This window comes from Drosophila gunungcola (assembly GCF_025200985.1).
Source record: "Drosophila gunungcola strain Sukarami chromosome 2L unlocalized genomic scaffold, Dgunungcola_SK_2 000008F, whole genome shotgun sequence".
Classification (NCBI taxonomy): domain Eukaryota; kingdom Metazoa; phylum Arthropoda; class Insecta; order Diptera; family Drosophilidae; genus Drosophila; species Drosophila gunungcola.
This window is the reverse complement of record NW_026453163.1, coordinates 1,389,553-1,416,747: the sequence shown is the minus strand read 5'-3', so window position 1 is coordinate 1,416,747 and position 27,195 is coordinate 1,389,553. Positions and strand designations below refer to the sequence as shown.

Here is a 27,195-nt window from a genome sequence, read left to right as displayed (position 1 = left end):
AAATCCCAGCGAGAGCTAAATTGGAATGCATTATGGTCGGCTGACACGCGCGTTTCAGTAAAAGCATACCATGGGTTGTGTATTCCAGACCTTTACCATTTTTTTTACCAAATACTTTGCGAAACAATTAATCTCAATTATTTTATCAGAATTTTGTATGCAGCTCGGGTAAAAAGCTCCCCATTGATGGGTTCTGTTTAAAACGTCCAAGGACTGTCAGCAAATCAGGTACAAAACGTGATGTGCTTTCAGTAAAGTGCACATAAAAAAGATACACAAAGCATGAAGTAAGGTAAGATAGAAAAACTTTTCATGCGCTTAGGTGACGAGCGATACACGAAAGCTGAATGGCAAATGTTTTACGGTAAACAAAATCGAAGCCAAACCACAAGAACGGTGTAGCACTTAAAGTCTACCAACCTTTAAACACCACTAAAAGGACTAGCCAAAAAGCGTGAGAAAATTTTCTAAGCGAAAAAAAGGAGGGCACGTATGGGACTGAGCCTTTTTGATGGTGACCATGGTTTATAAGGAATGGTTGCGGAATTGGGTATTTAGTAAAATCTAGACCAACCCAAAATGCTTGATTTTGAGAAACGTTGTTAGAAAGGTCCTCACTAATTGACCCTATTAATGAAGCGTTTCGGAAAATAAAAAAGGGATCTGAGCTGCCATTAAGTTTTTAACAAGTCACCTTTGATATTGTAGCTATATATTTAAAAAGAAGTCAGCATTTTGTTATTACTTTAATTTGGAACAAGAGAACAACAGCTTTGAAACATAAAAATTGTTTTCTTATTAAATTTTAAGTTACATTATGGCTCTAAATAAAATTGATGGTGCTACAAACATTTCGAAACAACTGAATCGCTGGCGCAACGGTAAGTGAATGTTTCCTGTTAAACTAGAGGAAGGGTTGGGCGAATCGACCGTTGGGGTAAAACCAACCTTCCCCTGTATCCGCTTATGCAGCTGCCGACAGGAAAAGATAAAAGGCGTGCTACCAGCCCCTTTTTTGTGGCGAAAGTCAATGCAGAAGTTCGCTTCTGACCACGGCCTAATGCATGCCCGTATAAACGGGGTCTAGTCCACATCACCGGTGGATAGGGATATCGCTAGTTCGGAACTTGTCAATGTATGTGTTCGTTCCGCGTCCTCTGCCACCGCTCTGAACAATTTGAAGAATTTTTTTATTCTAAGAAATTATATTTCTAGTTTAAGAAACATTGTTTTTTGTTTTAGGAAATAAAGATTTTTGTTTAAAGAAATATAGTTTCTTGATACAATGACTGCTTTTCTTATTTAAAGAAACCACCATTAATTTAAGAATAAATTTTCTTCAAATAAAGGTGATAATAATATATAACCAAACCATGCGTATTCTTTTACTTTCAGTAGTAATTTTTTTGTGCCAGCAATCAAAGAATGCCCACGTTGTACATCGGCCGGTGGCATTGGAGCAAGTGGTCGCAAGCGAAGCAGCCACTAAAATGACGGATAATTTGATCTGGTCGAAAAACTCACCTGTCAGCCAGCTTCTGGAGACCGCTCTAAAGCCGCAGCATAATAGGACACTCGAGTTAAAGAAAGCAGCTGCACAACTAAGCAGGAGCAATGAGTCCCTTAAGGCGCACTACATACAAAAACGGAACGACCGCTCTGCGGAGGATCTGCTGGCAAAGGAGCTCCTGACCAAGGAGCCGCAGACGGTCCAAAAGCTGGCAAATTTGATGTCCCTTAACATTGCAATGGTCGAGACGAAACGGCCGCAGTCTTCCAGCGCGCCAATTAGGGGCATGGAATCGGATCACCTAATCGGCATTATCGATTTCAAGCCTCAAACAAATCATAGTGCTCGTTGGCAATATAAGATGCCTTCCAAGGAGGCGGATTTTAAAAATGCAAAGAAACGTCAAAAGAGCGCTTTGAAAAACGCTCCAACGCTGACTGAGCAGCCAGAGATAGTTGAACATTCACAACAAAAAAATTCTGATGTAAAAATTAAGCAAGGCAAACCCGGTAAAATCGCCAAGACCGTGCACAAAATTAAAAAAGGTAATATTTTGGGCTGTAATTAAACCATGTCTTATGGATAATATTAACAGGTTCCTGTACGAATATTGGCTCGGAAGATATTCAGGATAGGCAAAAGAATCAGCAAAAGCCGTGTGAGATACTTCCAGATCCGATCACAAAAAATGTAAAATACCAGGCTAAATGGAAGTTAGGTAAACATAACGTTTAGTTAATCTACTGATACTATACAGCTACAGTTCACAGGTTCCAGGTCCATCCCTTGTCTAGACATTTAACGTTCTGGATTTTCGATACTCCACAAGTGACATTTGGAAAAGACACTTGGGAGTCCCGTTTATTAGATTTCCAACATAACATGTGTTTTTGAGTATGCTAAAATTCCAAACTTCTAAAATCAATTGTCATTATAATATTAACTAAAACATTTGGCCAAAAGAATTTCAACAAACCAAATCAAAGTCAAGAAAATAAGTGTATATCCAAAATTAAAATACAAAATCGGAGCCTAATATTATTTATATTCACATATGGCAGTGATAATACTACTAATAACTACTAATAACACCCAGAGGGTGTTATATTTTCAGCCCGAAGTGTGCAACGCTGTGAAGGAGACATTTCCGACTCTATAAAGTTTATACATTCTTAAACTAGTCTCTCAGTTTTAAAGCTATCTGCATGAAACTTTCCCAAAATTATTTTTATTGCAGGTAGTATATAAGTCGGAACGAGCCGGATCGGACGATTATAGCATATAGCTCCCAAAGGAACAATCGGAAAAATAAATAAAAAAAAATTATAACTTTGGAGTTTTTAAATTTTTTTTTTAGTTCTTCGAGATATAGTAATGGTTAAATATTTCAGAATTACGGTTTAAATTTTATAAAAATCGGACGACTATAGCATATAGCTCCCATAGGAACAATCGGAAAAATAAATAAAAAAAATTATAACTTTGGTGTTTTTTTAAATTTTTTTTTTAGTTCTTCGAGATATAGTAATGGTTAAGTATTTCAGAATTACGGTTTAAATTTAAACAAAATCGGACGACTATATCATATAGCTCCCATAGGAACAATCGTATAGCTGCCATAGGAACTATCAAAATTAAGCTGCAAATCATAATAGCTTCAATGTTTTTAACGTTTTCAAGAGTATTTAGTTTTTGAAATAGCTGCAAGGGTATATGAACTTCGGCTTGCCGAAGTTTGCTTCCTTTCTTGTTATCTAATGATTTAACCTTATAATTGAAGTCATTTTACTTACAAAATACTTTTATGAAAAAGCACGTGCCTCGACGGAGAATTGTACCCTGACCTTACGCTTTCATTAAGCATGGAGAACAAATGCATTAAAACTTACCCTGATAAACTGGCAACAAGTCAAGAGCAAAAGGGGAGCAGGGAATTTAAGTACCAGATGCCTAGGATTGGGAGACGTCGCTGAAGAAAGGAGAGCTGCTATGGCTCCACTGAGTTGGCCGTTTATTGGCCAAAAGCAAACAAAGACCAACTGTGGAGAGCAAATGCCTAACGAAAACCAGCAAATGAACGTAGTCGAGCAAAAACAAAGAGCTAACTCCAAGCGAATAAATAATATAACACGAGCCAGGGCAAGGCACCAGGTCGGATGACAAGGATGCGGCTTGTTTGTCTTAGACTTGAGCGGCCGAGGAAAGAACGCCATCAAAACAATTAACAATCTCCGTTTGTCGTAATTGACTCAAACGAGCGCAAACAATAAATAAAACAACAACTTTGGCTCAGCAGGAGCAGCAAACAAATATCAATTCGTACAGCTCAAAAAAAAATTTGAACACCTTTTTTTATACTCTTGCAGGTATTATAATTTAAGTCGAATATTTGCCCCGCGGTGAAGGGAACATCTTCGACCTAACATTTATAGAAATTTTTACCCTAAAATCCAGAAAAATCTTCATTGAATTTTCGCCAAGCGAGTCACCTTAATTTAAAGAAAATTCCTGATTCTTTTCTTCAAACAAGAAATACAACTCTTAAACCAAGAAACAAAAATATAATTTTTGGAAAAATGAAAAAAAAATTGTTCTTTAAACAAGAAAATTATTTCTTAAAACAGAAAATACATATATATTTCTTAAAAACAAAATAATTTCTTAGAGCACCAACAGCGTCGTAATTGTATGAAATCGCATTTGGCGACATACACACATTGACGTTGACAAGTTTCGCCGTGCAAATTACTCACACAAACCACTGTGTGTGGTAGACCGCTGGTGTACAACATTCTACACTCCTAAAAAAAATAAACCTAAAATTTATAAATTCAACATAAAACTTTATTTTTTCTAAATACAGTCCTTTGAGCGCTATGCTTATTAAGATGTTGTTCAAAATCTGTGCTTAACAGCCGAAAAAAACTAAAACGTCTAACTTTAAAAATCCATAAGAAATCGAATTTCCAATGAATTTCTGGCATGATTAGCTTGTCCGATTAAGTCGGATACCATCAGTAAGATCGAATTTATATCGATTTTTCAATGGATTTTTTTTGAATTACTCAGTATGACAATATTAAAGATTGATCTATTGGGAGTAAAATTTTGTAAAATGTACCAAGATCGGTTGGCCACAACTTAAAATATAAAAACTGGAAAAGACAGCAAAAACTTAACAAATCTTTAAAAAAATGTTCCAAAGAAAACCTTTTTAGTGGTATACACGTAATCCAGAAGTCGTACTTTACAAGAAATTTGTATTTTTGGCTTAGGGGTATTTCGAATCAAAGTGTAATTAAAAAAATTTCTAACATCGGATTTTCGTGCTCTTGGCTATACCGCGGAACCCTGATGGAACATGAGTTTTTATGGGACTTTTACTCAGGAGCACCAAATTTTCACGGATAAGTACAAATGGTTAACTTTTAAAAATGGGGTCGTTCGAATGACCTACTGTAAGGCCTGTCGGGGCAGCCATATGGACGAAGCCACAAATAAACCGCAAAGTATGATCTATTCAATACAAAAACTATATTTAAACAGTATCCACCCTTTTCTTATAACCATTTTAAAAAGCAGCCGCTAGATGGGACACTTTGTATATGATTCTATAAACAAAAAAAAGGAGTAGAAGGAATAAAAATTAATAATAACTGAGAAAAGTGAAAATGTACCTACTATCTCCTCTTTAAGAATCCATCAGTCACATAGCTATCAAAGGCGAAATTTCCGATTTCTTAACCGCGGGTCTGACGGAAAGACAGACTCAACTACTTGCAGGGGGAGGTCGTCTGCCACTTGATGGCCTGGCCAGGTCCTCCTGCATAAAAGTGTGTTTGCCGCAAATAAATTTGATTTGCGTGTGCAAATGAACGTGGAATTGAATTATCTTATGCATGAAATGTGCGCATAATTGGTCTTGGCACTTGCAGGAGCAGCTGGCACATCTTTTACGCCTGACAAGTGTCCCAGTTTGTGGTAGTGTCCCACCGTTATTGGTTATGTACATATAAATTTGAATACCCGGTTTTAAAAATATTACGGTAGTCTGAGACTGTTTTAATCCAATGTGAACCCAACTGTATTTATATATTTAGTACCAAAATTTCCGTAAAAGAAAAAAGAATAAATATAAATAAACAAGAAAGGAAGCAAACTTCGGTAAGGCGAAGTTCATATACCCTTGCAAATATTGCAAAAATTAAATATTCTTGAAATAATTAAAATTATGATTGACTTGCGTGTAGTTTAAAAAAAATTGAAGCTATGATGAATTGCAGCTCAATTATTTGATAGTTCCTATGGCAGCTTTATGATATCGTTTTCCGATTGTAATACAATTAAAAGCGTATTTCTGAACTGTCACATTACTAATTAGTCAAAAATAATTTTAAAAAAATACAAAATAAAAATGTTAAATTCTTAAAAAAAAAATTTTTTGTATCATTTTGTTGTTCCTATGGGAGCTTTATGTTATAGTGGTCCGATTTTTATGGAATTTAAACGTAATTTTGAAATATTAAACCAATACTATATGTCGAAGAACTAAAAAAAAAATTAAAAAACAGCAAAGTTATAATTTTTTTCATTTGTTTTTTCGATTTTTCTTATGGGAGCTATATGTTATAGTCGTCCGATCCGGTTCGTTCCGACTTATATACTAACTAAAAGACAGATTTAGGCAATTTTGTTGTCTAATTTATTACCTAAAGGCAATTTGTTTTTCTGGGTATACGGAGTAATTGGAAGGGTGTTATAATAAAGTGACTGAACCTACAAATGAGGTTGCAGGGCTAAAGCGAGGGCTACAGTTAAAAAAATGGCCACAAGAGAAGAAAATAATAAAGCAGAGGAGCTAAAAAATTGACACGAATTATGGAGAAGAGCAAAAGACTGCAGTCTGAAATAAATGACTTTTTGAAGGAAGTAATTAATAACATGAAATATTCATAAGCAATGTTAGGTAAAACAAAGATCTAATCATTACAATTACTTAAGAAAATAATGTGCATTTTATAAATACTTTAACTTAAATTAACAATTCTTTAATGGGATCTCTTTTTCCAGATATATATAAATATTTTTCTTTTAATTATAATAATAATTAAATATATACATATATTCACATTGAAGGATTATGGAATGAACTTGCTTTCAATTATATTTAGAATACCTCCAAACAATTCCTCAAAGGGCCAAATCAAAAAATTAATCCAAAATAATTAAAGAGTTAAAAGAATTCATGATTTTGAATTTATATTTGTCATAGATTACGTTATTTTTCAGTTTGTTTTCATCGATATACGCTAAAAGCTTGATACATATCAAGAAAATGTTGTTGGTCAATCTATTTATTTTCTCCAAGATTTTTTAATTTTCAATTGTATAACATTTTTTAAAAATAATTATTATAAAAAAGCTTATTTTTGAAAAAAAAAAAAATGAAACGCAAAAATATTAATTACACTGGCTTAAAAATTTAGTTTAACAAAATCCTTCAAAGATGGATGGTAATTATATGAATAATTTCAATTCATGAAAAAAATATTTAACTTTTAAAAGTTGATTTAACTTTTTCAAAAATTCTTATAAGCTTTTAGTAAGACTGTACTTTCGAACTGTCTGCGGCATTAATGAACATAGACTGCTAAGGGTCGATTTAAATGCAGAGTGTATAAATAATAAAGATAGAATTGAAATATCTTCAAAGTGAAGTGTTAGTATAGTGATTCGAGCCATTAGCTACTTAAAAGCCTTTTATGGGGGCTGTCATTTTAGCGCTCTTGTTTTTCTTGCCTTCGTTTTTAACTTCCGTTCAACCTCCTGGTCAAAAGGCTGACTTGGAGATCATTTGCATTTCTCAAGCGACTAAGTTAAATGTGTGGGTCGAAGAAAACTTCCCATGATTGTTTCTCCTTCCCCCAATAAAAACATATTTGACTGTCTGTTTTCTATTTGCACACAAACTTCCGACGCAGCACTAATGTGATTTTTATTGGATTTTATACTGAAGTGTAAACTTTTGGGGCTGCGAACCGGTGGTGGTTAAATTGCCCTATTTCCATAAAACTAATTTTAAAAATAAAATGAAATAAGCCATATATATGGTTAGATTTATATATCTTACACATATTAATTTTATATTAAACTTTCCTTTTAAAAGTAAGAGTTTAAGAATAAAAAAATACGTGAAACGAACTTTAAAGTTTGTTTTCTATAAAAGATAAGACCTAAGATAATGGACTGAATGCTTGCGCGTGCGACTTTTGCTGACTTAAGAAACACCGAGTTGTTTGCATTTGCCGAGCTCAGAACGAACAACTACTGTAAGCGGAAATCATTAAAAATTTCCGTCAAATTTGGCAGAACTAGTGAAGCTTACACAAAGAAAGTAAAAGAAAAAATAAATAAGTAGTGGAAAAAAATGCAGTAACCACAAAAGCTTTTTGAAGTTGTGTGTCTTAAACTACTTTTGGCGCAAAGTTTTCAGCTAAGAGCCCGCAAACCAAATCGGTTTTAGCTCTTAACCAACTTAGGAAGCATTGGTTTCTGTCGATTGCTTTATCCCTGTTGATGCTGCTCTTTTGCCATTCTTGAATCCATCTTTATTTGTTTCTCTGCGCCTTAATGGTTAGGACCCATTAAAGATGTTTGAGTGTTAATTTGTAACCGATCGGTCAACTTGTTGTGAAGTTATGATGTCAGCAGTTTTCAAAAATGACGTTTCGTTATAAACTTGCTTTAGTTTTAAGTGCAGCGGTACTTCCCTGCAAACGGTCGCTCTTTCAAAAACTATTTTAGACACGACCTTGCCGCTTTCACAGGATGTTTTTGAAATTGTAAACTATTTAAAAGACAATAACACTGGTAAGACCTCTTAAGGAGCTTAAAATTAATATTTACGAAACTTGAAAATAAGTTTTTTTGCTATAAGACTGAGCTTAAAGAATAAAATTACATATTTACAAAATAAACTCATTTAATGGAAAGACAGTAAATAGAGCGCTTTGATTTTTCTTGATTTGTGATTGGGCTGTGCCCTCTCCTGGTGCTTTGCCCTACTGGCAGGAGTTTTACGTTTACCATAAAAAACAAGTTTAGGTGGCGCCATCTATCGAACTGCATAGCCAACACTAGAAGCTAAGAGCGGCACCCGCACCCCGCAGCGGCCGATCGGTGGTTAAGCAGCGTCAGAGGGTCGGCAAAGAACTTCATAAGCCCCATAACTTCTAAAATAATAGCTCAATTTGAAAAATATGTTTTTTTTTAAATTGGGACTGCCGAACATACAGTACATACTGTCACGATTTGTGGGCGTTAGAGTGGATGTGGCTCCGTTTTGAAATAAACTGCTGCGCTTTCTAGGAAAAACTAGAATCTGCATGGCAAATCCCAAATCTCTAGCTTTTTTAGTTTCCGAGATCGCGACGTTCGTATAGACGTTCATACAGACGGACATACAGATGGACATGGCTAGATCGACTCAGCTATTGATCCTGATCAAGAATATACATGTATTCTTTATCGGAAACGCTTCCTTCTACCTGTTACATACTATTTAACGAATACAATATACCCTCTTACTCTACGAGTAACGGAATTTTTATCATTATTTTGACTTTGTGATGTTTTTAACCTGCACCGAGAAAAAAACCGTTCTCAACAGTGCGCCAAGGACGGACTTACCGTAATCTAGAAGACATTTTCTTAGATCAAAACTGCTTTTTTAAGACTGAACATACTCGATTTCAGAATATGTTTTCTCGGCTTCGAGAGTAAATCGTTCTCAAAATCAAAAATGATTTACTCTTGAAAAAGAGAGCGCCTATGCTTGGACTTAAGAACCTATTTGTTCTCAAAACCAAGAAGACCTATTCTCAAAGCAAGAATAATCATAAATCTTAAAAGAGCAGTCTTGATTTAAGAAAATGTCTTTTTGATTTCGGTAAATCCGTTCTTGCCGCACTATTAAGCACGGAAATACTGAAATAGAGATTGTTGAGAACGGTTTTTTTTTCCAGTAAAATGCCAGATCCCAAAAACTGCTCGAATTTTGTGTTTTTTCCTTTTATATATATAGCTAAATATATTTTATTTTCTTATTTTCTTATCAATAACTAAAACATACATATGAAGGGGAGGGAAATCGTCTCTTTTATCTCCTCTGCTGTGATGAATTCAAGGCACTCAAAATTAACTCCGGCCCCTAGAAAAAAAATGATTAAACAGTGTAACAACTTATATATTCGAATTTCAAAACTAAATTGTCTGAAAACACTGGTTAAAAAAATTTTAAGCGTGTTTCTGCTACAACAAAATATAAATTTAAATTTACTAATTAACACGTGTTTAAGTGAAACAAAAGATTTAACACGAGTTGTGATATATAAATCTACCGCAAGTGTCACTGCTAAAGTCTATGTACATATGTGTGTGTTTTTTTTTGTTTCTAATGATTGTAACTCTTTTACGACTGTGACGTCGTGCGAGCATTTACAGATAAATTAATCACACTTGCTTAAACTTAATAAAAATTATTTTATAAAGTATTGTTTCTACATATATGTAAATAATTATAATTATATATTTAATTTTCATTTAATCAAATATTATTTACTTACTGTGCAATTATCGCTGGGCCTAGAGCAACTTAAATTCGACCATTAGGTCGAACAATCGGTCATCTTCTGTGATGTCCATGATGTCCATGGTTCCACTTCTTTACGCTCAATCAAAGACAAAACATTACGACTCGCCGCGGGCCAAAATTTTAAAGGAAAACGACGAGGCCCGAAGCATACCTTCGGTAACTTTCCAAACAATTTGAGTGAGAACTTCTCTCCCAATTTTTATCTCTTTCAATTTTTTTTTAAGTTTTAGACTAATTTCTTCTCGAGTTCAAGATCTTTTCTTCTCGATTAGCGAAATCGGGAACAAAAAGACAAGAACTTTTCTCCTCGATAAAGGGAGAAGCAAAAATACTGAAATAGAGCAGATTTGCTCTTGGTTTTATTCGTTCCCAAATTTTCTCGGTGTGTTTTCAATGCCGTTTTATTTTCACTCTCCAAATTTCAGTTCCTTCTTAAAAATAAAAGCATAAAACTTTATTATTTTATAATAAGACCTTTTTTTTAATTAAAAACTTATTTTTATTGACGAACTCATAAAAAACTCTTGGTAATCTGTCATATGTTCATTGTAACAAAGTAAAAATAAAAAGTAAAATATATGGCGATGCTATCAGAGGCATTGATTTGTCAAACGCTTTAATCCTTTTAACTTTTAGTTAAATCCCAGAAGCTTTGCTTTAATCCTTAAAGATTCCTCATTCAAAAATAAAATAGTTCTGACGGTCAAAGGAACTTTGTCTTTTCATTGATTTATACCTAAAACAAAAAAACTAGCTATTGCAAAGCTCTTTTTATTGCAGGAAAAAAGAACATTTATTGAAATAATTCTAGTATTCTAATACTTCTATAAAATATTTAATTTTGAATTTAGTTTTTATAAATGGGGTGGTTAATTTTTGTGGTAAGGCTTTTAAACGACGGACATCCTTATTTTCCATAATTTTATTATTATTTATAATTTGTAAAATAGCGGCAAAGGTCTAGGTATATATTTCGGCTATCCGGGGGTAGCTTTCTTTCTTGTTCAGCTTAAGACATCTAACTTTTATAATAAACCCTCAAGACTCATCTCTTGCATCTGGCGACTGCCTTAGTGATTGTCAAATACATACTTGACAGAGGAGCACGACAAGACCCCCATCGGCGAAAAAGAATGACTGAATAATTTCAGCACAATGACAAACAATCAAAAAATTTCGAAGCTAAAGGGAAGGGGCGGCCCATATAAGGAACTGATGACCAAAAAGCAGACCAGATTCTATTTCAACTTTAATGATTGTGCGGTGGCGCATAAAGTACAAGACAAAGTACAATATTGAGTGCAATCTCGCCCACTCTCACATGAGAGGAAGGGGCTGAAAACTTTCGACAATTGGATGTAAAACTTCACACGCTCAGTGAATTCCGTCGAGACAAAAAAAACTCTTTTAATTTGTTCTAAATCAAATTTTAGCAAGAAACTTTAACTTTGGTAGTTGATCGGTTTTTAACCCCTCACATACGACCTTAAAGAGTCCATACAAAAGCGATAAAAAAAAAAAATAAATAAATACTTAAAAAGAAAATGTTTGATAAGAAGTCAAAATTAGCAAGGTTGTCAAAATGCTGATTCGGACTTTTTTTGAGTTTTGGAATTAAACGTGCACCATATTGGTTTTTCCAGACAAAATCTGAAACCTGAAAACGTGATTGTTGAATTTAAAGCGATTTCTTTCGATAAGAAGTATTTTTAATAGCAAGAAGTTTTTGTTTTAAACTTAAAATTTTATTACTAAAAATCGCACAGACAAGAACAACATGTTTTTAAACAAAGCTGTACCAAGCAATATTGAACAAATAATTTATAGAAAGGTCTACAAACTTACGGTGGGGCAATTAGCAATTGCAAGAATTGTTTATGTTATTGAAGAGCGGCGTCGTCTGCTCCGGTTGAGTTGAGTGTCTACATTGGTTGAGTTTGGGATCGATAGGACAAGTAAAATAATAAAAATAATAACTACAATTATTATAATTACGTAAAGTGTGGTATTATTTTCTGAAATTAGTTTTAAAACGTCATTATCATCTTTTTCTTAGTTATATTAATAGATGAATACAACCGTGTATTTTCGCTTAAAAAAAACATTTCCAATTTGAGCTCTACATTGTTGTATTCTAATAATAAGTAGTAATTCGTTATTATAGCCTTGCAGAGGGTATTATTATTTCAGTCAGAAGTTTGCAACGCAGTGAAGGAGACGTTTCCGATTCTATAAAGTATATATATTCTTCATCAGCATCACTAGGAGAGTCGAACTAGCCATGTCCGTCTGTCCGTCCGTCTGTCCATCCGTCTGTCCATCCGTCTGTCCATCCGTTTGTCCATCCGTCTGTCCGTTTCTACGCAAACTAGTCTCTCAGTTTTAAAGCTATCTGCATGAAACTTTCCCAAAAGTTGTCTTCCTGTTGCAGATAGTACATAAGTCGGAACGAGACGGATCGAACGACTATATAATATAGCTCCCATAGGAACAATCGGAAAAAAAAAAAGAAAAGTAATTATACTTTTGATGCTTCTTAAATTTTTTGAAAGTTTTTCGATTTTTAGTGATGATCATTTATTTATTTATTTATCATTTTGGAATTACGGTTAAAATTTGATCAAAATCGGACGACTGTATTATATACCTACCATGGAAACAATCGGAATAGAAAATATTTTTTTAATTTTAAATTTTTGTTAAAAATTTTTTTGGAGTAATGGTTCAATAGTTTAAATTTTCGCATTTCATTTTATTTAAATCGGAAAACGACATCATACAGCAGCCATACGAACGATTGAATAATTGAGGTGAAAATCATAATAGCTTCAATGTTTTTAAACATATACGCATATGCTTAAAATGTTTTAGATTTAAATGTTTTAAGAAATATTTAATTTATGCAAACTGCAAGGGTATATAAGCTTCGGCTTGCCGAAGTTTACCTATTTTGTTGTTATAAATTTTCCTCGAAGAGTATTCGGCTTGCCGAGTATATAACCAAACTCAACGATTAGTATTTCCTAGAGCGTGTAAACGAAGCTGAAAATAGCGCCGACACAAAGAGCGACGTTTGATTAAGCAAACGCCTCTGGCAGTCACCAGAACATGACACTTATCTTCCTCATCATCCTTACGCTCTTAGTACCGCTGTTGAATGAAATCAGATTACACTTCGTTTGGCGCTCAGGTTCCCCTGTCTTTATTAAATCTCCCCAGCTAAATTGTTTAAAATAACACAAGGAGAGGTCCAGACACTGGCTGCAGTTTGTTTGACCTCAGGCATCATTTCTTACTTAAACATTGTAAAACTGTCATAAAAAAAGGTTGACGGCTATCCAGCACATCTGTGCATTCATATGTACATGCATATCATTATTTTTATCTGAAAGTCATTACTATGTACACACATACACAACACCAACTTAAAATGCATCTTTAAGGGGGTATTATGGTCTAGAAATTTGGAATCGAGATCCTTAACAGATTTTTCAAAATTCAAATTATTGAGCATGGAACTTGAACACATTTTTTTGCAACTTGGAAAGACTGTGGGCAACCAAAATTAAAGCCTAAAACTTAGCAAAAAAAATTAAAGGATCAATTCAGTTAGCTTACTTTCCCATCCTTTTATACAGATTGGTTTGCTATTTTAAATTTAAAAAAAAGTTGCTAAAATTCTTGATTTGCGACCATAAATAAGTTCATACAAATTACACACACTTAAGCCGAATATAATTTGATCGATTTATTTCGAAGATCGAACGAAGCCAACAAGCTAATAAACTCAATAACTCGGTGGTAAATCGATTCTATACGGATTTTTCTGTCTGCGAAGATAGAGTGTTTTTTACACATAGACCCCTGTTGTCTTTATAAACATCTGCAAATGGCGCGTAACAAATGCTTTACAGGCGCTAAAATCCTAAATCCGGAGATCTAGCATTTGTAAAAGCAAACGAACCTTTATAAAACGTATGGAATAGTAAAAGAACGTTCTGTTTGTAGTAAAAAAAAGCTTTTGATTACCGAAATCGGTGAATCAAGACTGGAGTAAAGAATAAAACTGGCATTATAAGGTGATAAATGTTGTTATCTGAGAATGTTTACAACTTTAGCGCAATAAAATTGACTATTACATTGTTTTTCAAAAAGGACATATTTAAGTCTTTGAAAGGAAAAAAAATTGGAAAACAAGTTTTAATTATTGTTTTAACGACATTTTTACATTTACAAAAGAAAAGAATTTTAAGAAAAAAAAATGTTGTAAAGCGATGAAATTAAATTTATTTGATTAAAGTAAAGATCTTTAAAGCTTAAACATTATTTTATTATTCAAATAAATTAAGTTTTGTCGCCCCAAACAATTTCAAATTTATGTATATATTTTCGTTAAATACAATTTTTGAAGTTGGTATTTTTTTGCTGGTCATATACCATATACCATATACAGCCAGTCTGACTTCTGATCACCAAGGAAACTTGACCAAAACAAACGCCAACCCCTAGCATTGGTTATTATTAAGACAAAACAAACATATTTTGAATAATCGGTCTTGATTTTAGCGCCGAAGAATATCAACTTAATCAAAATGAATTCTAAAAGCGTTGTAAGTAATAACCCACAACTGTTGGAAGCTGGCTCTGAAACAGAAGCTATTCCTCCTCCACCACCAACGGCGGCCGGCAGGCCAAGGCCGCCCACTTCTCAGCTCTTTTCGGTGAGTCCTGGGAATATATGGCCATTTTAGTTCCCTTAGTAATTCCTGTGATTCAGCGCGGCAATCTGGTTAGTAGTCGAGCAGTAGGAGGCGACAAGTCAGGTCTAGCTAGGCCATCAACTGCAGTCCGGGCGGTGGGCTACGCGGCCAATAGCGGATCTGCTGGCCAAAGGTTTGACCAGTTTTTCCTGGAAAAGGCCAAGCAACAAACTCTCTCGTCGACAAACGCTGTTGATGCCGCCAAGGAAGTAAAGTGAGTAAATCCAAAGATTTTTATACCCTTGCAGAGGGTACTATAATTTACGACGTTAGTATGTATATATTCTTGATCACCATCACTAGGAAAGTCTTTCTCAGCATGTCTGTCTGTCCGTCCGTCCGTCCATCCGTTTCTACGCAATCTAGTCTCTCAGTTGTAAAGCTATCTGCGTAAAACTTTCAAAAAAGTTTTCTTCCTGTTACAGGTAGTATATAGGTCGGAACGACCGGGATCAAACGACTATATCATATAGCTCCCATAGGAACTGCTGTTTTTATACCATAATTTCAGTAAGAAGCTTGCAACGCAGTGAAGGAAACATCTCCGACCAGGAGTGTCAATCTAGCCATGTACGTCTGTCCGTCCGTCTGTCCGTCCGTCTGTCCGTCCGTCCGTTTCTAAGCAAACTAGTCTCTCAGTTTTAAAGATATCTGCAAGAAACTTCCCAAAAGTTGTCTTCATGTTGCAGGTAGTACATAAGTCGAATCGCCGGATCGGACGACTATTGCATATAGCTCCCATAAAAACAATTGAGAAAATAAATGAAAAAAAAATGTGATAACTTTGCTGCTTTTCACCTTTTTTTAGTTCTTCGAGATGTAGTAATGGTTAAATATTTCAGTATTACGATATAAATTTCATTAAAATCGGAGGAATTTATCATATAGCTCATATAAAAACAATCGGAATGTTAATAAAAATAATATATAATATTAATTATATAAATAATAAATAGTTTTGAAATTAGTAATAATTTATAGTTCTGACTTACGGTTTAAGCTGTATACGAACGATCGAATGTTTGAGCTGTAAATCATCAAAGCATCAAAGTTTTTAAACAAATCAAAATAAATCGAAATTTTAATGTTTTCATGAATAAGTTTGCAATCGGAGCAAGCGTATATACACTTCGGCTTTCCGAAGTTTTCTTACTTTCTTGTTTTTTTTTATAATTTTTTTGAGCTATGGTAATAGTGTATTATTTCAGAACAACGTTTTTAATTTCATTAATATCCCATGAAAACAATCGAAATATTAAAAATATATGAAACAAAATTCATCTTTTATAGTTTTGAATTTTTTGTAATTCTTTTGGACATAGTAATGGAATAATAATTCAGAATTACGCTTCAAATGTAATAAAATCGGAAAACAATGACATAGGAACGATCGAATAATTGAGCTGAAAATCATTATAGCTTGAATGATTTTAAAAATATACGCATATATAATTAGAAATTTTGATGTTTTAAAGAATATTTAATTTATGCAATAGCTACAAGGGTATATAAACTTTGGATTGCCGAGGTGTGCTTCCTTTCTTAATTTAAAAACATCTTGGAAAATATCTAATGATTCGCTTAATGATTATAGTCCACAAATCAAGTACAAGAATCTGGAGAGCAAGATCGTGAAGCTCTTAGAATCATCAATTGTATTGGCTTGGCAAAGCACTTCTGCTCGATCGAGTGGTAATGCAGCCTCGGAGGTGAAGTCGGCATTGGCTGAGGCGTTGAATAAGGCAAAGGAAGCATTCTCATTGGATCGAACCTTGCACCGATTCCGGGACCAGCAGGGCGAGAATGTTTATCACAACTTCGACTTGACGTATGCGGTGAGAAACTATAGTAATAGCTAAAAACAAATATAAAATGTTTTGGTTACAGGTGTTCTTTAATCTCGCCGAGCAGTACGAACGTAATGATTTGCATATCGAGGCCCTCAACACTTACAGCATTATGACCAAGAACAAGATGTTTCCAAACGTCAACCAGCTAAAAATTAACATGGGCAACATCTACTACAACATGGGAATCTACCAGAAAGCCGTAAAAATGTATCGCATGGCCCTCGATTCGGTCCCGAAGAATTTGAGCCAGCTGCGGCTTAAGATCCGTGAAAACATTGGAGTCCTCTTCGTTCGCATGGGCTCCTACTCGGAGGCCGCCTCCAGCTTTGAGTTCATTATGTCGGAGCGGGCTGACATTAAGAGTGGCATCCACCTCATACTGTGCTACTACGCAGTGGGCGACGTGGAGAAGATTAAATTGGCCTTTCGTAGTCTTTGCGATGTCCAGGCCGGGGAAACGGAAACGGATCTAGGTAGCGAGAGCAATATCATCAAACTGCAGCAGCAGGCGGACCAGGTTGGACAATCTGACGATCCGGACATGCACAAGTCCTCACATCGCGAAGACAACGGTGGCGTGGAAGTGGCGGTGATCGATGCAGAGGGTGGAAACTCGTACGAAAAAGTACAGGAGTCCGTGAAGTTTTCCGCAAAGGCAAAACAGCGTTATGTTCTCAGAGCCCTCAAGAAAGACGAGCTTGCCGTGTACACCAATCAACGCCGTAATGCGGAGAAGCGATCCATTACAATGATTGTGGATCTGATCTCACCATTAATCGAAGAAAACTATAATGATGGTGAGCTTTTATGGGCAGTATCGATTTATCTATTTAATTTAGTTTTTCGAGCTTTTTGATTCCTTACGAAATACAATACTTTCGAAGTATTAATACTTATTTAACATTCTTTTCAGGATATAATTGGTGCATTGAGATCATTAAGACCTCAAATCTGGCCTGGTTGGCCAACGAACTTGAACTTAATAAGGCTCTAGTTTACCTTAGGCAAAATGACGTAAATCAAGCGATTGAAACGCTTCAAATGTATGACCGTAAAAGTGAAGGATCCTTGACAGCCAGCGCCCTGACCAACCTCAGTTTCATCTACATAAGTGTGAGTTTTGGATGCACGAAAAACATTTAAGTTGTAAAAAAAAAGTAGGACAAATATCATTAGCAAAGTTATTACTATTATTATTACTTAATTACTTGAAATTTCAATCGAAATGATCCCAGTACAGTAAAAAAATATATATTGAAAGCGAAAATGTTTTAACAAAATTTGTATACCTTAAAAAGTACAATTTAGCTTATTGTTGGAGTTGCCTATAAAATTATTTGAATATCGAGACTAATTTAATGCTTTTTCCAAACTTTTTTTAATCTTTTTGAATTAAGGGGTTATATACAGTTAGAATTTAAAAAATCTCATATATTTTTTTTTTAGTTTATTTATGTACATCTATATAAAAAAAAACTGTCAATGAAATTATTGCAGGCGGTCAATTCTTTTAAAAGCATATACAAAATTAAAACACTGCTGAGTTCGAAGCCAGAAAATGTAATAATGTTTATGAAATATTTTTTAGCATTTAAAAGTAAAATCTGCGAGCCTTCAAACTTTAGAATTAGCGGGATGAATTCATTTGAATTAAACCTTTAAAAGTCATGGTATTCGGTTGGTTAAAATTGTTTTATTTATTTTAAAAAAATTCACTCGAGTAAGATGGTAAGTTAAGGCCCAGTAGAGAAAATAGTTTCAAGTTATTATGCACAGAATCTATCCAGTCTATATATACACCCTATTGGGACTCCAAACTGGAGAACAAGACTCCAGGATTGGGCGTCCTTGTGATATAAATAAAGTATTTTTGAACACCTTTATTCCACTTATACGAAAGACGTGAGTTCCAAGAGGTTTGTCGTCGGAAACCTACGTCATATAAATCCGTGTTGGCACGGGGATATAATCGACCTGCAAAGTTGTTGCAAGGGGGGAATAACGTTTTCAAACAGCTTGATGATAGTGACAACTTGAAGATACTTCTATTATTGCTTTTATTTGATTTATTTCCCTTTTCATGCAAATAGGTAGGAATTCCGAAATTTTTTAGGATAGGGTAATCAATCCGCACAGGGTCTCTGGGTAGTATCTAAAAACTTTATGAAGTCCTTTTACTGACATTATAATAAAGTCTGCAATGGTATGATGAAATAAAAGAAAATCTGTCAAGGAACTACCGATAATTTCATGATATAAAAAAAACGATGAATTTAGCTGTAATACCTTTTTTGTTAACAACAAAATTATTTTTTAGCTAGGCAACCTGGAGATGGCCACGCACTGTCTTAACCAGCTTCAGGAAATCGGAGCGCTGGAAAACAACGCATTAGCTTTGATCAATGCCAGTATAGTAGACATGCGGAAGCAGAACCTCATTTCAGCACGCGAACGTTTGGAGCGAGCTCTGCAACTTCAGCCGACAAACTTTGAGGCCAACTACAACCTCGGCCTTGTGGCCTTGGCGCAGCAGGATTTCGATCTGGCCGAGGAGCGTTTCGAGCTTCTAAAGACCCAATTGATGATGCCCCATTCTGTGCAGCACAGCCATGTGTTCTATCAGCTGGCCAAGTTGCAAGAGCGCCGCCTTGGAGGCGGATTTATGTCCACCGCTACACCGGGAGCGGCACTACAGGCGTATCTCCAGGTGCTTGGCATCTCTGCTGCCGACATCGATTCGCGGCTGTTTGAGAAAGTCGGGTCCCTATACGAACAGATTCAGGACCATCAGGAGGCCAACCAGTACTACAATGAGGCGTACCGCATAAACATGAGCGACATCAGCATCGCCAGCTCCATCGGCTCCTACTACATAAAGCTCCAGGCCACGGAAAAGGCCCTGTACTACTACGAACGGGCTGTCCTAGCCGATCCCAACGATCCAAACCTTATGTTGCGCATTGCCAGTTGCTTCCGCAACTCGTACCTGCCGCCCAAGCAGTACCTGGGCATGTTCCAAAAGATCTACGCCCGTTTTCCGGACAACTTCACCTGCGTAAGAGCTTTGATGCAAGTTACCAAGTCGTTGGGCTTGGGTGATTTGCATGATAGGTACGCAGTGGACTACGCACGCCTGCAAAAGCAGCAGCAGGAACGGCAGAACGAGCAGCGATACCAGCATCATCGACTCTCTTCGGCGTCCTCGTCCAGCAGCCGCTTGCGAAGTAATTACAAAATAATAATACTTACTATGTGGTCGTTAGAGTGGGCGTGGCCACGTTTTCAAATAAACTTGCGATGCGTAAGAATAATTGGAATCTGCATGTCAAATTTCAAAAGTCTTTTATAGATCCGAGACCTCGACGCTCATACGGACGGCCAGACAGACTACATGTTAGTGTTTTTGCAATAACATATTTTCTTTAATAATCCTGCAGCTATCAGGCAATCTAATGAGGAACGGTTGCAAGAGAACAGCGACATCTCCAAAAGTATGACCTATACTCAGAGTACCGCCACTTATTCCGGTAAGATTTTGACAGCTCCTTAGGAAACCCTTGTATAGTGTTATATTTTTTGTTATTGCAGTCCAGCAGTTTGATCCTTTGGGACCTCCAACAGAACGTCCTCGCACTGGCATATATCGAGCACATCAGAGCAAAGACGATTCAGATGATGATACAGAAATGAATGCCGAAAGCTTGTTGCCCCTTTAAATACATTTTTTTGTCTACAATATATCGTGTTGTCAGTTGTTGCGGCGTATTACCCTTGCGTTTACTTATTATTGTTGTTGTCATGTTTAGTATACTTTTGGTTTACGAAGTAAATTCCTAAAATTAAAATCTTTCCCAAGAATATCTTTTAAAGTTACAACACTTCGGGGTTTGCTAATCACGTTTATGGGAAATAAAAGAATTTCAAAACATAATTAAAATTCATCAAAACCTCATTCTTTAAATTAATTGGTTAGGTAGTTAAATATTAAAAAAAAGTGGCTTCTTTAGCGACCTAAGACAACAACGACCAGGGGCCAATCTATTTATAAAACGTCTTTCCCATCCTCTTAAACCAATTATATTGAGTTTTATTTTAAATATAATCTTTATTGCGCTTTTCAGGCCAGTAAAACATACATATTGACGTTCCGATATAATGTTTGAATATTTTAAGCGTTGACCGTTTGGAAAGAAAACTTGACCGTTGGTATCGTCAAATATGCGAATAGTACGTTTTAATCATAATTATTAAAGACAGAGCCCAGGCCATCGCTCCGTTTCACCTCATTTGAATGACACGTTAGTTACATTTGATTGGTTTATTGAATAAAATGTGTGCTTCTATTAATTGCAAGTGTAAAATTTGGTTGATCTTCTTAAGAAAATTGTGTCGTTGAAAAACACGAATGAGTGAGCTGTTTTAAATTTACAGTACAAATTTTGACAGTTACAGACACATAAACAGCGTTTTAGATCATACTTCTTGATATTCTTCAACCATTATTCCGATTCCAGATTCTTTAATTCTCGCCTTCTCTCACTCTCGCGAATTTTATGTCGTCTTGGACAAAACAAACCACTTCAACTTCAACAAACCAAAAGATACAAAACAATTCGGATCGTTTCCCATACTCACAGACAGCTTCCAATTATTAAATTCAATCTTAATTTTCTCTCTAACGATTTGCTTTTCTCCTCAAACTCCATTCCAAACCTGCCCTAAAGAAGCAAATGTTCTTTTCTTTTAGAAGCTCATGTACCCGCGGGATGTAGAGCGACGCCTTGCACACAGATACGATATGAGAACTACCAATATCAGCGCGGCTAATGCGATCCCAACGGCTATGGGCACCACGTCCGACGTTTCGGAGCTGTCACAATCATGTACGTCAGAGAACCCTGTGGCGTTTGAGGTCCGGAACGCCTCCACCTGGACATGACTGACGCTTATCCATCCGATCAACTGCTTAGCATCCAGGGTCTCGGTCAAATTCATCTTCTGAACTCGAGTACAGTGGTATGACATCTTTTCGGGCGTCTTGAACTCTCCATCGCCCCTGTGAATCAGTTGAATCGTTTGGTTTTCTGCAATAACCAAATAAGTGAAACATTCATAAGCAAAAAATATTCTATGCCTGCATACCCTTGGCATCGGGAAAGTCTTCGGTCAGCACATTCAGATGGATTTGAATGGATGAGAGCACGGTGGTGTCGTTCTTTTTCTCGAAATACATCAAAAACGATTGCTTGGAAGTATCAGGACCCCAATTCAGATGAATAACTTGGAATGTCTGACTTGCACACTCCACGTCTTCAACCGATGCGTTGCTGGGGATGTTATACAGGCCGTGGGTGAAGTTTCCATCTAATGGAAAAGAACGGAAATCGTCAAACAGATATTAATACTCATAAATAATAAATGCCTTCCTTCTGGTTAACTCGGTCGGAATAATAATTAATATAATTAAACCATATATCCATAACAGTTGGACTTCTTGATTCAGAAAATGACAATCAAAAATTTGTTTATGGCACCATTTTTTTAAGTGTAAATAACTTTTGTTCACCACTTAAATGAAAAAAGGTTTTCATTGATAGGAAACATAACGGTCTTTAACTTTTTTAACTTTGAGGATAAGTTTTATAATATAGATGCTAGACCTCCACAAAGTTTGTAAAATTAGTTTTGACTCAACTTTTTTCATTTCTTTAAAAATACACACCCTAAAACCGAACATATTTTTTATATACCTTCAACAGGAAGACAACTTTTGGGGAAGATTTATGCAAATAGCTTTATAACTAAGAGACAAGTTTGCGTAAAATCCGACAGACGGCTTGATCGACTCTCCTAGTGATGCTGATAAAGAATATATATACTTTTTAAGTTTGAGGATGTCTCCCTTCACTTCTGACTGCAATTATAACACAAGGGATTAAAAAATGTTAAATGTTTTTTTTGTGTTGGTTTTGCATCATGGAGAGTCTATTTCCGCTCGGTTTTATATACCAAAAACTAAGCTTTTAGATTTTGTTCTAGATATTTTCAATACCGTTACATGAAATCCTCGAGAACCGGTTAAGGTGATAGACAATTAAATAAACTTTCGCCACACTCTTCCCTAAATTGCAAGCCAATCGCATAATTTGGTTTTACGGTTAGTACTTTAAAGTTTCATTAAAACCAATCTATAATACGAAGTTAGTTTTCTTACCCTTAGCCTCATAGGTAAAGTTAAGTTGAGCTGCCATTTGGAGCATAATGCAGGAGGCATTCCAAGTGCCCACAGAGGGAGCCGGATAGGGTTGAGGGGCATGGGTCGTGGTAGGCACTGGTCCTGGTGTGGTCGTCGTCTTTGGTGACTCAGTAGAGGTTGTGGAGGTTTTTGGCGGCGTGATCGTTGAGGTGGATGTGGTTGGCTTCTTTGTAGTTGTCGAAGTCGTTGAGGTTGATGTGGATGTGCTGCTGGTCAGTTCCAAAGTCGTATCTGGAATCTTAAATTCGGCACCCGGCAAACTTTTAAGTTTTTGAGAGAGCACTGAAATAAAAAGGTGGTTTTGAAATTAAGAAAATTATTGTATATAATTTTGATTATTAAAATTGGTACTTTAGGCATACTTTTGTTTGTACAGCCTTGTTTTAGGGATAGAGAACCAAACTGTCATACAAATCGATTCCAGTGAAATTTTTTTAACTGCAGTCCAAATGTTGCGGTTTCACATATGTGTTAGTGAGCGTAAACTGTAGATATCGATTGTGGAAAGTGCAAAGGAAATTGCCATTTTCTATTTTCAGAAAGCGTCAATTTATGGACATTTGTTCCAAGCAAAATGAGGCAATTTTAGTTAAACAAGAAAGGAAGCAAACTTCGCAAACTGAAGTTTATATACCCTTGCAGATATTGCAGAAATTCAATATTTTTAAAACATATAAAATCGATTAATATACATTAATATACCTATAGGTCGGAAATGTCTTCTTCCCTGCGTTGCAAATTTCTGAGTTAAATTATGATGCTCTCTGCAAGGGCATAAAAAGTAAAAGCATTTGCTACAATATATTAGAGAAATGGGTAAAGTTCAAAAGAAACTTGAAACTATTCATGCGAAGACATTCGTATTGGCTAAGCTCGCAATCATATAATATAAATTACTTTGTCCTATATGGGAATTCCAAAAAAAAAACCCAGTGTTTTTTTCTTTTGTATTGATTTATTGAACAAATTAATTAACATCATATTTTTTTTGTTTTGAAATATTTAAACAGACAGTCGAAACATTGTTTTTTTACCTTCTTGGCAGCATTAAGTGCTGGCATTTTTCTGAACTTTTTTATGTAAGAGTATTTCCAGGATCAAGATCGCTGAATTGACAAAAAATTATAATTAAAAAAAATTTTTTTTATGAACGCATTTTATAGGCACAAATTTACTTATACAAATACGAGCTTTGTGGACTTGTGATCGCGTTATTAAAAGAAAGAATGCACCGCGAACGCGACAAATAATGAAAATATATGCCAATACTGTTAAACCATAGTAAAATATTGTAGCTTTTAGTTTTTTAACTTTGTTAATAATTCAATTATTTTTATTTTATTTATTTTACAAGATTTAATATTTTTGAATATGCTGTTTAGGCTACTGATATTCGAAAATGCTAAACGCGCGTAACATGACTTGGATAACTAAACGACTTTTTCCATTTTGTTTAAGCTTGATGAAATCTCAATTTACCCTTTCTCAACATACATAATACGAATTCCTAGAAAAAAGTTGTTTGCTCATTCGAAAGCTAATACATTGTAAAGCAGAAATTTTTGGGTTATTTGCCAAACTTTTTTCTTTAATAAAGTTCCAACCTCATTGACAGCACCCTTGTCATGCTCGCCAACTCTTTTAATTTTATTTAGCGGGCCTTATTGTCAGTCTTGTCAATGATTTGTTTTAAACGCAGAAATGCCAAGACGGACGGACAGACGGACTCTCCTAGTGATGCTGATCAAGAATTTATATACTTTATGAATCGGTAACGTATCTGCGTTGCAAACTTCTGACTAATATAATAATACCCTCTGCAGGGTACAAAAAAAGGCGGAGCTAGGCCAGTCGAGCAAATGAAGTGGCAATATACATACAGTTTAGCTGCGATTGCATTTTCTTTGTTCCCTTTTCGCGAAGCTCTTTTATCAAGAATATGAGTCACTTGGCACTCGATGAATAATTAATTTGCCTAATAACGGGAAAATCAAATTGACTGTATGGGACAAAGAGTTATAGATATATACACATGTTGATAAAATTAAAGCACTTATACGAGTGAAAATTTAAAGGTTAAGTCATTTCGTATTGAGGTTGTTCGGCCTAGTCTTCTACGCATTCTAGTCTATCTCTCCCAAAAGTTGTCTTCCTGTTTCAGGTATTATATAAGTCAAAACTAGTCGGATTTAATAGGAACAATCGGGAAATAAAAGGAAATTAATCGGAAACAAACCGATCGAATAATTGATGTATATGTTTTAAAGAATATTTAATTTCTGCAACAGCTGCATGGGTATATGTACATACATATACATTTCGGCTTGCCGAAGTTTGCTATTTTTCTTGATATTTATATTATTATTTATTAAGATGGCGGCACATTAAACTCTGCACACAATGTGTAGTCATATCTTCGCCCGTTCTAGTTCAATGCCGCTTGGTAATGCAGTCTAGAGTGATAACCTTTAAATGCAAGTTAAGTAAGGAAACGGATTGTGGGTAAGTTGAAAGCAGACAAGAGGCGTTTCTCGCCTTAGACATGTAATACATTTTCCAGGTGAAGAAGAAAAATGTTGGAAAAATAAATCACATGTGGTAATAAGATTCGCCACAACCATGCAGGAAAAGTGTAAGAAAACAATGACTAAATGGCAATGTATTGTATTGCCAGTAAAAACATCTTAGCCAAACAGAGCTTAATCGTTAGATTGTAGTGGCAACTGTTAACAATTGGCAGCATTAATAATACGATTACCAAGATATAAAATTACTATTTGTAACAAATCGTAAAATCGATAATTTTCTATTCCCCATTTCTGCCTAATCTGCTTATTCTTTTTGTTGTTTGGTACAATATGTTATTCAATTGTTATTATCAGCGAGACTATCGCATAAACTAATGTGTGACATATTCGGAATGGTAGTAGTTGTAAAACCAAATGCGAATACCTCCAGCCATATGGAAACTAGCAGCGGAAAATTATCAGGCGAGCCTCAGACCACAAGAAATCGGAGACTGCAAATGACATTAACTAAAAGCGGAGTAGAGCGAGATCCATAGGGGAATGACCGTTCACAAAAGACGCCCCCATCGGCGAAGGCAGTAGGCAGAGAACAATTGCTTTCCGCGTTGGGCAAATAAATAATTAAAAAGACTGTGCTGACAATATAGTGTAATTACATACATCTGATGAAGAGAGGCGACGGCAAAGATGATAAATTAAATATGCCTGCATGGTCTGCATTGCTGCGATTCTCTGGACGCAGGTTGTCTGTGCCAGCTGTATTCGATGCCAGAGGGTGGGTGGGGAGGTGTCTGGGGGCTGCAACTGTAAGGGCCACCATTTTGTTGGAACGAAGAGTAACGGACGACCAAAAACTTCGATAAAACTGAACAACTGCAGCGCTGACAGATTATTGTTGCTCTTTGTTCGCAATGCCAGAGCCCCTAACACAAACTCTTTTAATCGCTCGTACTTTTGTGACTATTTTCTGTACTTTTTTCGCAGATAAAACACTACAAACTGTCCCAGCTGGTTACGTGAGCGCGAGCGAGACGGCGAGTGAAGAGCGGCAGATAAACGCAAATATAAATAATTTGCGATGAATAAGCACATTAAACAAAGGCCTCCAGAACGACGCAGTTTCTTTTTTTTTTTTTTGCTGTAAGCAAAGGGTTTGCTAGGTTTGTCATTTGCTCACTCACCTGCGCCACTTAGCATTAGCAATGCTGAGCAGGTCAACAATTTGCTTGCGAACATACTGGATGCCTATCTGTGTAAGTCTTGCTGCGATTTTTCGGTCCGTTCACTCCACTGGCAATTGACACTGCTGCAATTATTGCTGTGATTTTTTCACCCGTTCACTCAGGGAGACTATAATATGTGCGCTTGTCAGTGTTACCAGATGGGGTAACTGGTTTCCCACCATTTCTGTCGAACAACCATGAAATATCACTAAATAATCCCTCCAAATTCAAACGCGAGCTAAGAATTTCATAACTACGTTGTATAAATAGTAGAAATAACGGGTACAGGCACTCGCTGATGCAAAACAGCTGATCGGCCTTCTAGAAGTAAACAGAGCTAGAAAGAAGAAGAGGACACAAAATTCAAAGTTCCCGCCAACAAAATGGATATAAACGCCAAATTAAATACAATTTT

At 35.7% G+C, this 27,195-nt stretch overlaps 3 protein-coding genes across 5 annotated transcripts; 2 read left to right on the top strand and 1 right to left on the bottom strand.

The window, feature by feature from the left end:
- Window positions 1–699: 699 nt before the first annotated feature.
- LOC128253425 (uncharacterized) lies at window positions 700–2,546 on the top strand. 2 transcript variants are annotated; one of them, XM_052981805.1, is made up of 4 exons: window positions 700–881; window positions 1,399–2,055; window positions 2,106–2,228; window positions 2,281–2,546. In XM_052981805.1, exons 1-4 carry the CDS (start codon window positions 818–820, stop codon window positions 2,310–2,312), a joined length of 876 nt encoding a protein of 291 aa, XP_052837765.1. In that variant the 5' UTR covers window positions 700–817; the 3' UTR covers window positions 2,313–2,546. The 2 variants fall into 2 exon arrangements, with proteins under 2 accessions (XP_052837765.1, XP_052837763.1); XM_052981803.1 differs by having other exon boundaries at window positions 701–881; window positions 1,396–2,055.
- Window positions 2,547–14,665: 12,119 nt separating this feature from the next.
- Window positions 14,666–20,848, top strand: LOC128253420 (intraflagellar transport protein 88 homolog). Its single transcript, XM_052981795.1, has 8 exons — window positions 14,666–14,884; window positions 14,941–15,137; window positions 16,518–16,758; window positions 16,811–17,570; window positions 17,687–17,886; window positions 19,091–19,997; window positions 20,211–20,300; window positions 20,362–20,848. Exons 1-8 carry the CDS (start codon window positions 14,756–14,758, stop codon window positions 20,487–20,489), a joined length of 2,652 nt encoding a protein of 883 aa, XP_052837755.1. The 5' UTR covers window positions 14,666–14,755; the 3' UTR covers window positions 20,490–20,848.
- Window positions 20,849–20,858: 10 nt separating this feature from the next.
- Window positions 20,859–26,951, bottom strand: LOC128253424 (lysosome-associated membrane glycoprotein 1). 2 transcript variants are annotated; one of them, XM_052981802.1, is made up of 4 exons: window positions 26,739–26,951; window positions 22,988–23,311; window positions 21,916–22,137; window positions 20,859–21,857 (listed from the first exon to the last, which is right to left on the bottom strand). In XM_052981802.1, exons 1-4 carry the CDS (start codon window positions 26,791–26,793, stop codon window positions 21,517–21,519), a joined length of 942 nt encoding a protein of 313 aa, XP_052837762.1. In that variant the 5' UTR covers window positions 26,794–26,951; the 3' UTR covers window positions 20,859–21,516. The 2 variants fall into 2 exon arrangements, with proteins under 2 accessions (XP_052837762.1, XP_052837761.1); XM_052981801.1 differs by lacking the exon at window positions 26,739–26,951 and adding an exon at window positions 26,218–26,392.
- Between the last annotated feature and the right edge of the window lie 244 nt (window positions 26,952–27,195).